We start from the raw sequence: 12,917 nt of genomic DNA, 5'->3' as shown, positions 1-12,917 counted from the left end.
TTAACAGAAAGCTTTCGGCCCTTCAAATATCGATAGCTATATAGGTAGCCTGGCCTGGGCTTGACTGATGACAAAAGGATAAATTAGATAATATATCGATCGTGACTCGTGAGTGTAGAAGTAGAACCATCGATCATCATCATATATATCAAGTATTAGTAGTAAAATACTTTAAAAAGTTCAATGAATTAATTATCTTCTTTACAAACAAAAATGGTAGCCTTTATATATATATATATATATATATATATATATTGCAAAATACATACCCTAATTATTATATGTGATAGAAAGAAAATGAGAGAGAAATAATTAATAAAATATATATTTGATATATGTACAGTAATTTTTAAATTTAAAAATATTTTTAAAAGTCACTGTAGTTAAATTCTAAATATTTAAAATTTAACTAATCTAATGTGAGTATATTTTATTTTTTAATAGTTAAATAAATTTAATTTTTAACTAATTAATCCAATGAGAATGTTTTAATAGCCAAATTAATTATTGTTTCCTCGTGCATGCAGCCCACTTTCACATGACACGTACACACACTGCATATATATACATACATACGTACATATATATATTATATATATATATATATGATATTTCAACACAATGCAAAATTTGGCAACTACCATGATCAATGACGGAAGATTTAAAGCTGAAATTTTTGGTTTATTTAACCAAAATGGGTTATTTATATACGTACTGATCAACAAAGCACAACGCACGTTAACGTACGCGCGCCGGTAGCCGATTCGTACGCATAATTAAGTCGTGGATGTATAGATGAAGCATGTAAAGACTGCCTAATCACGTACTGTATGAATAATTAATTAATAATTAAGGCGTCGCCTTAATTCTTGGATTCTCACTAGCTTATAATTTCTTTTCAACGTTAAGCGGCCGTGAAGTACTATATATAATGTATGTGTGTATATATATATATATATATATATTGTGTGAGAAGATCAGTACGTCGTTCTTAATTCCTAGATCACAGCTTGTTCCATCTTTAGTCCCCGGCCCATGCATGCACCAGCTAGCTAGCTAGCCCTAATTTGCCGGTGCTTCTTTTTAGTAAATTTAATTATGCATGTAAAAAGGAAACTTTGAATGCTCCTCTAGAGGAAGATCAAGATGATGATGATTTTTTTCTATGGTGTTTGCATGCATATTGGGAATTAATTAAATGGTTTGTGAGAGAAATTATTTCCTTCGCCAAAAAGTGAAATATAAAGAATGTTGTATGTGTTTCATTGTTGGAATTTCGGTGTGTATATATATATATATATATATATATAATCACAATACGATCGAAAATCAAGTTGAAAATAAACAAAGTTCATCCGCCAATATCAATCAGTATTAATATTTTTACCAATTAAGAAGATATTGACATTTTATGATTTTATCTGTTGGCCATAGGAAGAGCTTATTAGACTACGTACTGCCGTGTCGTTCTTTAATGCATGGAATTAACTGATCAATATCAATCCAACCGACTGAGGAAGGGAAATTAAAAACATGATATGAAGTACGCTACGATATATATGTCATGATGTTGTCATCGATGATTCGATCTCATATATTAAAAAAATAAAATAAAAGAAGAATAAAAAAAAAAGTTAATATATTTGCCATTAAATGAGAGGATCATGAATCCAGGCTGTGTTGAAAGCTGTAGCCTGTGGAGGGTAGATACAGGCCACAATTTAGATGTCAAAGATAGATAGATAGATACCCTACATACTTTGCTTTTTTCTGCATCTATATATTTGTATTTATTGTGGTAGAGCATTTATTTCGGTGTATATATAATGCACCTCACATGGGTCTTAAATTTGCCTCGACTCAGGCCAACTGTGCCTTATTAAATGAGTTCCTGATCTTGCAATTTTTGTTTGTGCTCATTTATACCAACCCCGAACTCGAAAGATGATCAATATATATAAATATATATATATATATAGTTTGCAATAATATTGCATACAAAAGGAGTTCTCTGCGAGTACTGCCTCGAACTGTTGCAAATGATAATTAAGATTTTCTTTAAGTTTTTATCGAAATTGTGAAGTCTAAAACGGGAGAGAAATAACACATAAAATATATATACCCTAAAATATTTGTACTTGCCCAAATAATTTTTTCGTATAATATTAAATGCTTAATATACGTTCTAAGGTCCCTAGCTAAATATTATATATGATCTGTTCCATCAACTTCATTATATTTTTTTCTTTTAAATTAGGTGTAATAAATGCTGAAGATTTTCATATCTACCAACAATAAAATCCACTTAATATGGAGGAAAAGTCGAATAATTTTAATGAAATCTAATAATAGTATATATCTTTTTCTACTAATTTTATGCACATATTAATCAAGGTCCTCGTATTAGCTATGACCAATCAGATTGATGACAACATGTCGACGAATGTGGAATACATACATACACACACATATATATATATATATATATATATATGCTTCGCACAAAAGTGCCCATTATGAGCTACGTATCGTTACTGTAAAAATTTAGAGCTCGTTTGGATACAGAAATCATTTCAACTCATCTTATTATTATAATTTTTTTAAATTAACATACAGAATATATTAAACAATTCAGTTTTTTCAAATATCAAAACAATAATAATATTAAAAGATAATATTCTAACAATATTTTATTCAACTCATCTAAAACTATCTCATCTCACTATCCAACCAAAACATCTACTTAATTACTCAGTTTGAACAAAATTTAGGAGAATATATATAGTGACACATGATGCATGCAGCTAGCAAATACTTGTATATGTGAAAGCGGAAGTAATACACTAGAAATGATGTTATATATGTATATATGGCATGCAAAGATTGTCGTCGGCATTTAGCATTTAGATCAATGTTTTGAAGTATGATATGTTTACAAAATTATACTATATATATTCACAGATATTAATGTCCATATATTATATATATATATACACACACAAATGTCAAGTTTTTTCAAAACAAAAGGAAAATGATATAATCTTTAATATTGTCTTATCGGCCAACATGAAACTCGGCCACTTTTATGGGTAGATGTCCAATATAGCTTTGAAAACGCCCTCACTAAATTATAAAGAAAGAGCTTTAAAAAGGGAACACAAGGAAATTTAGGCAAAAACAAGTTTACATGACCATACCCACATGATTATTTATGGTGTACTTGAAGGAAGACGCAAGTAGGAGTATTCTTTTCTTCACTCTCGGCCATCTCAAATCGACTTCTATATTTTATAAATGGTTATGGGTCCACCACACAGTATTTGGCGTGTTCAACCCATTAATTTCTACGGAACTTTTCACAACACCAGTGCAAAAGAGCTCTGAAAGTAATTGAAATTTTTTGTAACATCTTCGAAAGTACTTGAATATTTAATTGCCGGCAAGTATTACCTAATATCATTACAAACAAAAACACCTTAGGCTGATTTGAATTTAAAAATGGGGTGAGATAATTTTATATAAAAATTAAAAATTAAAAAAATATTATTAAAATATTATTAAAATATTAATTTTTTATATTATTATTATTTTAAAATATTAAAATATTTTTTATTTTTATATAAAAATTTAAAAAAATATAATAATAAAATAAAATGAGACGAAATACTTTTTAAATCCAAACCACCTTGAGTAAAGGTTAAACGAAATATCATTGGAATCTATAATATTTATATTTGTATGAGTGAACGATGGTATTAAATACTCAAGAAATGTCACGACGCTCTTATTTGTTATGAGTCTATCTCTCTTAATTATTCTAGATCTTAAAATGTCGGTCAAGAAGTTTAAAGAATCCAAATGCATTGAAACCTTACTATTTGAACAAATTTTGATTTATCTTGAAGAGTGTTATAAAGATGATTACTAGATATATTCATAAGTTATGTAAGCGCTGCGCATTTTTTTTAAAAAAATAAAAAAAGAAAAATCCTTACAGCCGGTTTTCAAACAAAAATAGTCTGCCACTTATAAACTTACACGTAAGCCTTCCACGGTATCTATCCTAAACCATCAAACATCAGAAAACCAATTTGTTTGCAAAACTCACTCGCACCCCCCTTCGAAGGAAATCCCTTGCATAGGCCTTCATCCCTTGCACCCGCACCCCTAAATCACATCCCCTAGGTCGAAGTTCAACCCGAGCACCCCCTACGTCGAATCGCACCTGCACCCCCGAATCGAATCCCCTAGGTCGAAGCTCAACCCGAGCACCCCTTCATCAAAGCTCAATGCGAAGGAAATCCCTACGAATTGGCATCGGAAGGTGTGGATCGGTCGACCTCCACACCTTCTGATGACTTCGACTATGATCACTCCCAGTACACCTCCTATGCCTAGCCCTTCGCCTATCGAAGGATTTTGGTTTGATTGTGGGTTGATTTTGGTTTGATTGGGTTTTGATGGAGAGGAGATGGAGATGATCAACGGAGATGGAGGAGATCAGCGATAGAGATGCGTTGGACTGAGATGGTCGGAGTCGGCATCGACGTCGGATTGAGATGCTTGTGTCGGCGTTGGCGTCAGACTGAGGGCAGAGAGACCAACGAGGAAGAGAAGACAGAGGATGATGCTGAGGAAGAGAAGGCTAGACGAGGTGATTATTTGTGGTGGTGTGTATTTCTCTTATAGTGTTTTATCCTACGTGACTTGAGATGAATGGAGGGCTGTTTTTGTAGAAAAAGCAACCCGACCGGTGTGAAGCGGTTTTCTAAAAAAAAAGTCGGAGAAGAATTAAAAATTTAATTTTTTCATGTAAGTTTCATATTTACTTACTTTATTTAAAATAAATTATACTTGTACACTTTATAATTATAAATATCATTTCTCTAAATTGTTATAAAATACCTCAATTTATTACAACTTGCTCCTTCTGTATCAAAGATCTTTTCTTTCGGCCATCCTGCATCAAATTTCTTTTAGCCCATGGACTGACTACCCGGCATTCCTAGACCCACATTTCCTCTCTCCCTGCCGTGGGCCTTAAGGGTTGTTGATCCTGCCATCACTTATTTTAGCCCATCACCAATAACTACAGATCAGGGAATTAGTAGTTATTGGGTTGCAACTGCAGCCCATTATGCAGTTTAATTGGGCCTCATTTTTGCTCAAAGCACGTCTTTCTGGTCTCATCCTTTGATCCAAAATTACTTGGGGCCTTCCAACCTGGATTCTGCCATCCCAAACCCAATAAAAAGTAGCGAAAGAAATCATGGGCACTCTTGCATCGTCGGCGTTGAACTTGTTTTCAAGTTAATGCTACGTCCATGAAAAAATTATATAAAAAAATCTCATAAATTAAAGTTACTTCATTTAATCTATTAAATCTATATTATATTAAAAGTAAATTTATAATTTGACGAATCACATCAATTCACGTCAGTTTATGATATTACTTTTATATAATTTCTTTGTGACAAGAGTATTTCTCTTTCAATAATCTTCTTAGACTATACACTATATTTAAAGATAACTGTTAAATCTACTTTATAATAAAATTATTTTATAATCTGATGAATCACGTCAAATTACACTAAATTGATTTTATATAATCTTTTTATATCTAGAGTATTTCCTATTAAACTATAGCAATTAGGGAATTGAGAACACTGAGGATAGATTCATGTTTGTGAAGGATTATATTTCCTTTTGATTCGATGTCTCTATCTTTAAAATTCGAAGGTGATGTTCATACGTTCCATTTTTAAATCATTAGATCCAACAAACAAACGCACCTCTAATGGCTAACACGGGTAGCATAATGGCGGCTTCAATTTTGGTCAAATGCCGCCGCCATTTTTCTGTTCACATACATCTTCTTGGCGTGCTAATCTTCTTGGCGTGCTACTTTATAGTATTAGTAGTGAACTAAACTTAGTTAAATTTTAACCAGAATTTAGTTAGATCGTATAAAAATTCACTATAATAGACTCAATAAATAAATAATAATCATAGCTCAAGATTTATTGATACCCCATATGATAAGAATAATAATAGGTGGTATTTGAGATCTCACATTCATTAAGAATTAGAAATTCTTACTCTTTATAAGATTCAAATGGATTCTAATTGTATTATTAACTAGTCTTTTTAGATAATAGGTCATGTGACTTGAGCCTTCTATTGAGACATTACAAATAATATCAGAGTCTATCCCAATAAAAAATGTGAAACTTGAACCGTGTCACTTACGACAGACTGGCCCGATGAGGACATTGACAATTTAAAGAGATAGATTGTGATACCTCATATGATAAGAATAAATGAAGGTAATGTATGTAATCCCACATTGCATACATTACCTGAGAATGAGAAATTATTGCTCTTTATAAGATTCTAATTATATTATTGACCTATCATTTTAAAATATATGTAATGGCTTGGGCATTTCATTAAAACGTTACATTTATTCACAGACCAAATCTAGTTAGCCCCTTGGGCTAGCTAAATATTATTTTTACCATCAAAAATTATTTTAAACAAGCATTTGGAGGTGTGTTGGAGTATTTAGTTTGTGGGGAGGTGCAACTGCATGTCTAGTTTAACTTGTAATGGTTTGTTCAAACGAGACTGTTCCTAATTTTTGAATTAAATGGGAGGTTGTGATGCATTTATTATTTACATTATGTGATTAGATTTTGTATGCATGGATACAAGAGGTACTTATAAAAAAAAACATGAACATTAAAAAATTAATGTATACTTATATTCATCAGGAATTATATAAATATTATAAAATTAATGTGTATATTTTTAATAACGAAAAAATATTAAGATTATAATTAAAATTAAAATTAAAATAAATGAAAATGTCAAAATTAATATTTTAATAGAATTGTCATAGATTTAGATAGTCTGTTATTTGATATTATTGAAAAATAGCTAGCTAAATTTATAAAATTAAATTCTCTAGTTAAATTTTGACCAAATTTTGAGAGCACTAATAGTGAAGTCAACAAAGCTAAAATTTGGCCAAGATTTAGTTAAGATGTACAATAAAATAAAATAATGAACTCAACATAAACAATAAAAAACATTACTATATCCACTATTTTTGACACTTCTATTTGACCACTGATCAAAATTATTATTATTTTTTATTGATTAAATAAGTAATTTTAAATGTATTGATGTATTTTTTTATTTTTTAAATATATTAAAAAATATAATTTTTTTTTTATACTAAACAGTATGCCTAGCGGTCAAGATTGGGCGGCAGAGCAGCCGCACCCATAAACAATAATTATAAACTAGGCTTCGTTTGGATGATAAACATCTCTCAACTCATCTCAACTTAACTCATCATTACAATTTTTTCAAATCTCAACATAAAATATAATAAACAATTCAACTTTTTTAAATATTAAAATAATAATAATATTAAAAAATAATATTCTAATAATATTTTATCATCTCAACTCAACTCAACTCAATTCACTTCAACATCCAAACGCAACCTAAGGTTGTATCACTGGCCAAATCTGACTGGCTAAATATTATTTTGAATAAAATAATTCATCTTCCTGCTGTCTGTTATTCTCCCCGCAAGAAGAAAAAATAAAGAAAAACCACAAACGTATGAGTTCAATCCCATGCCGAATTCCCCCCGTCTGGGATGAAACTTTTGGTACACATCCTGACCCTGTTATGATCACTACTTTTTTTAATCACTTTGAAAATTTCTCATTTTCTCATTATAATTTTAAATTTTCATATAAAATAAATAAATTTTTTAAATTTTAAAATAAAAGTAATATGAAAAAATATTTTATAATAATATTTTATTCAAATTTTTAATTTTAATCTCAATTCATCTCTAAAATCAAACGAGACCTAGTGATATTAAAAAGATAATATTAAAAAAATATAATAATATTATTTTATTCAACTTTCAAATTTTATCTCAACATATATTGTCTCATCTCATTTCATCTGTGAAAACAAACGAAGTTAAGTCCACTACATTGGCATTGACATTAGCTTCATCAAAAATCTAACCAAATGTAAAATATAATGAATTTCATCAAAATAGAGTTGCATTGGATTAGCCAGAGAGATAAGTGAGAAGTTTTGAACTACAATAAATAGATGGACTTTTTCAAATTTAAAAGGTTACTGTTCACCTATCAAATATATTTTTTATTCACTTTTCATCTCCAACGGTCTTTTTTATTCATGTTTAATTTCAAACCGTCTTGTAATAATAATACAAAAATAAAATAAAATTATTAATTAATATATAATTAATGTAATTATAAAATATGAAAAAAATATTATTATTAAAAAAATAATATTATATTATTATTTTACTGAATTCAATAGTTAATTTAATATAGAATTATGGTTAAAAAAGTTTTAAATTTATAAAAAATATTTTTATTAAATTTTAAATATGATTTTAACGAAACTAATGCCAATACTTTAAAGCTCTAATGCTCTTATGGCATGTATGGCTAGATAACCCTTTTATCCTTTTGTGTTTGTCTGTCTGTTGTGAATTGGGAATGATGGAATCCTGATCCCACTACGTACTAGCCGGGATATCATCATCAACACTCTATTATTTTGAACCAAACAAGGCAGACGCTGTACCACGAAGCCATCTCCACCAACCAAACGTTGAAAATCAATACCAAAGTGGATATTCGATTTGGATTCTTCGGCTAGTTTTTTTTTTTTTAAATAAAATCGTGCTGAGATTAAAATTAAAATTAAATATTATTATAAAATATTTTTTAATAAATATTTTTATTTTTAAATTTAAAAAAATTAAATTTTTTATTTTATATAAAAATTTAAAAAATTTATAATATTTAAAAAAGATAAATTAAAAAGAATTATAAAAACAAACCAACGACCACGTATTAATTAAATTGCAAACCAACGCAATTTAATATTCATAGATAAATTGTAAAAGTTTTTTGTTAAAAATAAAATTTCTGTACACGTCAGTCGGCTCATTCTAACCACTAACTCAGGTTAGGGTGGCTGGAAACCTAACTTTGGTTACAAATAAGAAAACGACAAACAACGACCACGTATTAATTAAGACGTTTCGCATTTCTCTGAAAGAGAGAACGCAACGTCCAAAGGTCTCCGGAGAGTCCGAGGCAATAACGTGCCGTTGTAGAATCAGAATGGCCGTGTCCACGTGTCCTAGGGTTTTTCCCTCCTTCGAGTGTCGCTCGGAACCCGACTTCTCCGGCGCGCCGAATATCGGACGAGGGGATAAGAAGCCGAGCCACGGCAGGCTCTACTCGGCGCGCGGAACGGTATCGTTCCACTGGGGCCTCTCCTCCCTGATCTTCCGATTCCCTCCAAACTTCGTACGCCAGCTTAGCACCAAGGCCCGCCGGAACTGCAGCAACATCGGCGTCGCCCAGATCGTCGCGGCCTCGTGGTCCAACAACCCCGCTTCACCGTCTGCGGCTGCGGCTGCGGCTGCGGCCGCAGCATCGGCCACTCCAGCCTCCGCCGAGCCGATCGCGTCGCTGGTCGATCCTGCAGCCGAGGATGACGTGACGTTGGTGGAGAAGGAAGTGGATCGTAGCGTTGGCGTTGAGGGTTTGCCCAAATCCAAGCCCTCCGTTTTTAGCTACGATGGGAGCCTCGCTATTCATGCTGGTGACGATACTTTCTTGTGTTCTCCACTTTTATATTATTACGGTTTCGGGTTTGGTGCTTTTGTTTTATGTTCTGAAAAGCATTTTCGTCGGTTGTGTAGGCGAGAGATCTGGACGCGGTATAGTGACCGATGCAATTACCACACCGGTGGTTAATACTTCTGCCTACTTCTTCGACAATACTGCTCAGCTCATTGATTTCAAGGTATGCAAACGCTTTTTTAAATTCATATTTAACATTCACTCCGCTGCATTTACATAATTAGCAACATAGATATACGTACATATATTTGTAGTTGATATATAAACTTGTAAAAAAGGAGCTGATTTGGTTAATTCTATATTCGTCAATAGTTAATTGAAAAGGTTCTTGATGGGAGAAACGAATTAAAATAGAACGAAATTTTTATTTTTATTTATGGAATTTTATTGATGTATGTATGTTCTAATGAGATAGGAGAAACGCCGGGCAAGTTTTGAGTATGGGCGGTATGGAAATCCAACAACAGTGGTTGCAGAGGAAAAGATAAGGCATGCATTTGTTGCCTGGCACTAGTTTTCTTTATAATCTACACCTAATTGATTAAACATTTAGTGAGGTTGTGTTTGTATTTGTCCCTGTATTCAGTGCACTTGAGGGGGCTGAATCAACCCTTATAATGGCATCTGGAATGTGTGCTAGCACAGTCTTGTTGTTGGCATTGGTTCCAGCTGGTGGGCATCTTGTGACGACAACTGATTGCTATAGGAAGACTAGGATATTCATCGAGACTATTCTTCCGAGAATGGGAATCAAGGTATAGGTTCTGCTTCTTTTGGTTGATTATCTGCATGCTGTTGGTAATGTGTCGATCCAGGTCTATTGACATTTTTTCAATGACAAGTACCTTATTTTTTTGTGCCCTTCTTGGCTTGGAAGAGCTGTGTGTCCCAAAGAGTTTGATATATTGAGAGAAATGGGGTATTTTGGTGCTACTTTTAAAGTTTTATTCAGTGGGTTTGTTCTTGATTATGATTATCACTTATGCAGGCTACTGTTATTGACCCAGCAGATGTAGGAGCCTTGGAATCTGCGCTGAATGAGAACAATGTCAGTAATGAACGTAGTGCTTAACTTTTATCGTTAAATGCTCTATTGACTACTTTGTTATGGGCAATCCTAAGTTGGGTGGAATTACACTTCTATGCAGGTTTCTCTTTTCTTCACAGAGTCTCCTACCAATCCATTCCTCAGATGTGTTGACATCAAGCATGTTTCGGAACTTTGCCACCAGAAAGGAGCATTGGTCTGCATAGATGGCACCTTTGCAACACCTCTCAACCAGAAGGCCCTTGCCCTTGGGGCTGATCTTGTTCTGCATTCTGCTACAAAATACCTTGGGGGGCACAATGATGTAAGTTGGGTTATTCTGGCGACTCGGTCTTTTTTTTAAAGTATACTGGCAGCTTATTTAGTTAAAACAATATAAAGAAGTGGGCTGTCTATAAATATGAAGTTAAGCACAAGAATTTTTCTTATTACAGGTCCTTGCTGGTTGCATTAGTGGTTCCATGAAGTTGGTCTCAGAAGTCCGTAATTTGCATCATATTTTGGGTGGTGCTCTCAACCCAGTAAGTCTCTTTTGTAGTCTTTCACAATATATTGACTTTTATTGTTATGCACTGCAAATTATTTATAAGGAAACGTTGTTATCTATTGCAAATTTAGTGAAACTTCAGCTCCATCATGATGATTTGTATTACTTTTCCTGAACAGAATGCTGCGTACCTTATCATCCGAGGTATGAAGACACTGCATCTTCGTGTACAGCAGCAGAATTCAACAGCGTTGGGGATGGCCGAAATTTTAGAGGCACATCCTAAGGTGTCAATTCCATTGATATATACAAGTGTAGAATAATGCAAATTAAATTCACAGCCATTCGGCGCTGCCGCTAGCTTGTGTAGCATGTAGAAACACCTTGGCACTATTGTTGCACTTCCATTTTTTCCTGCTTGCCTTTCTATTTGATATAATCACTGATATCATCACATCTTATTTTTGGCAGGTGAAGCGTGTGTATTATCCGGGCTTGCAAAGTCATCCTGAATATGACCTTGCCAAGCGTCAGATGACTGGTTTTGGTGGTGTGGTCAGTTTTGAGGTGATTATTTCTCACTGCTTTAATGTGCTGACCACTGTGGATATATTTTCTAATTTGTGTACTTCCTTTTATGGCGTGCCACATTTTAGCATAAAAGTTTTTCGCCCGTAATGCAGGTTGACGGAGACCTACAAACTACCATAAAATTTGTTGATTCACTAAGAATCCCATACATTGCCCCATCCTTTGGTGGCTGTGAAAGCATTGTGGATCAGCCAGCAATTATGTCTTACTGGTATTCCCTCAAGTTCTGCTTCATATTGTTCCCTAGATTTACAGTTTTTGTCATTTTGATTGCAATGGTCCTGCTGTGTGCACTTGTGAATATATATCTTTGCAACCTAACGAACTCCACTACAAAGGGAAAATCCAAAGGTGTATCTTGCAACATAAGGTCCCCAGACAATAGTTAGTGCGAGATTTAGGGTTCACTGGTGTCTGCATTTCTTGGAATGCCAACCAAACTGTTCGTCCATAGGGGGGACTCTACAAGGACCCCTGTTGGAGCCTCACCTATTGAACAGTTATAATCTTTGCCTTCTAGGATCTCAGGGTTTTGAAATTGTCGGGGAATATTTTCCCTTTTTAGGATGTTGAGATACCCAAGTGAATTGGCCTTTATGGAATCTAGTATGAAAATACTATATTAAGTGCCTAACTATGCGATTGCGCCTCCAAATGAGAATCCAACACTTGATGTTTGATATTATGCCAGATGATGTATAACAAAGTGATGTGATAATGATGTTCACGCTGACTTATTTTCCAATCGATTTTTGAAACAGGGATTTACCTCAGTCAGAAAGGCTCGAGTATGGGATTAAGGATAACCTGGTTCGATTTAGCTTCGGAGTCGAACACTTTGAAGATTTGAAGGCTGATATACTTCAGGCCCTGGAAACCATTAAGGCTTGAACATCTCCCCGATCTTGTGGAGCGTAAACCTGTTGTGTCCTTTTATTTTAACCGGGCCTTTTTCTTTTCTATTATTTTTCCGGGTTCTACTTTTTTGGGCGTTTCAATAGATTTTGATCATCAATTGGTCCGTTCTGCTCGTTAAAATGATCTAATGAATGACTTTAAATTTCGTCTC

The 12,917-nt window shown here is 33.2% G+C and overlaps 1 protein-coding gene across 1 annotated transcript; it reads left to right on the top strand.

Moving 5' to 3' along the window:
- Positions 1 to 9,098: 9,098 nt before the first annotated feature.
- LOC108985953 (cystathionine gamma-synthase 1, chloroplastic-like) lies at positions 9,099 to 12,917 on the top strand. Its single transcript, XM_018958436.2, has 11 exons — positions 9,099 to 9,681; positions 9,782 to 9,885; positions 10,138 to 10,211; positions 10,309 to 10,477; positions 10,711 to 10,770; positions 10,871 to 11,074; positions 11,205 to 11,291; positions 11,437 to 11,544; positions 11,729 to 11,824; positions 11,941 to 12,059; positions 12,610 to 12,917. The coding sequence occupies exons 1-11, from the start codon at positions 9,195 to 9,197 to the stop codon at positions 12,737 to 12,739; spliced, it is 1,638 nt and encodes a 545-aa protein (XP_018813981.2). The 5' UTR covers positions 9,099 to 9,194; the 3' UTR covers positions 12,740 to 12,917.

Source organism: Juglans regia, chromosome 10 (genome assembly GCF_001411555.2).
Source record: "Juglans regia cultivar Chandler chromosome 10, Walnut 2.0, whole genome shotgun sequence".
NCBI lineage: Eukaryota > Viridiplantae > Streptophyta > Magnoliopsida > Fagales > Juglandaceae > Juglans > Juglans regia.
This window is presented reverse-complemented; position numbering and strand designations above follow the sequence as displayed.

Coding starts and splice junctions, on each gene's coding strand:
- LOC108985953 (XM_018958436.2), top strand. CDS start 9,195: ATGGCCGTGTCCACGTGTCCTAGGGTTTTTCCCTCCTTCGAGTGTCGC. Junction 9,886..10,137: donor CTCAGCTCATTGATTTCAAG/GTATGCAAACGC, acceptor CTAATGAGATAG/GAGAAACGCCGGGCAAGTTT. Junction 11,292..11,436: donor TGGGTGGTGCTCTCAACCCA/GTAAGTCTCTTT, acceptor TTTCCTGAACAG/AATGCTGCGTACCTTATCAT.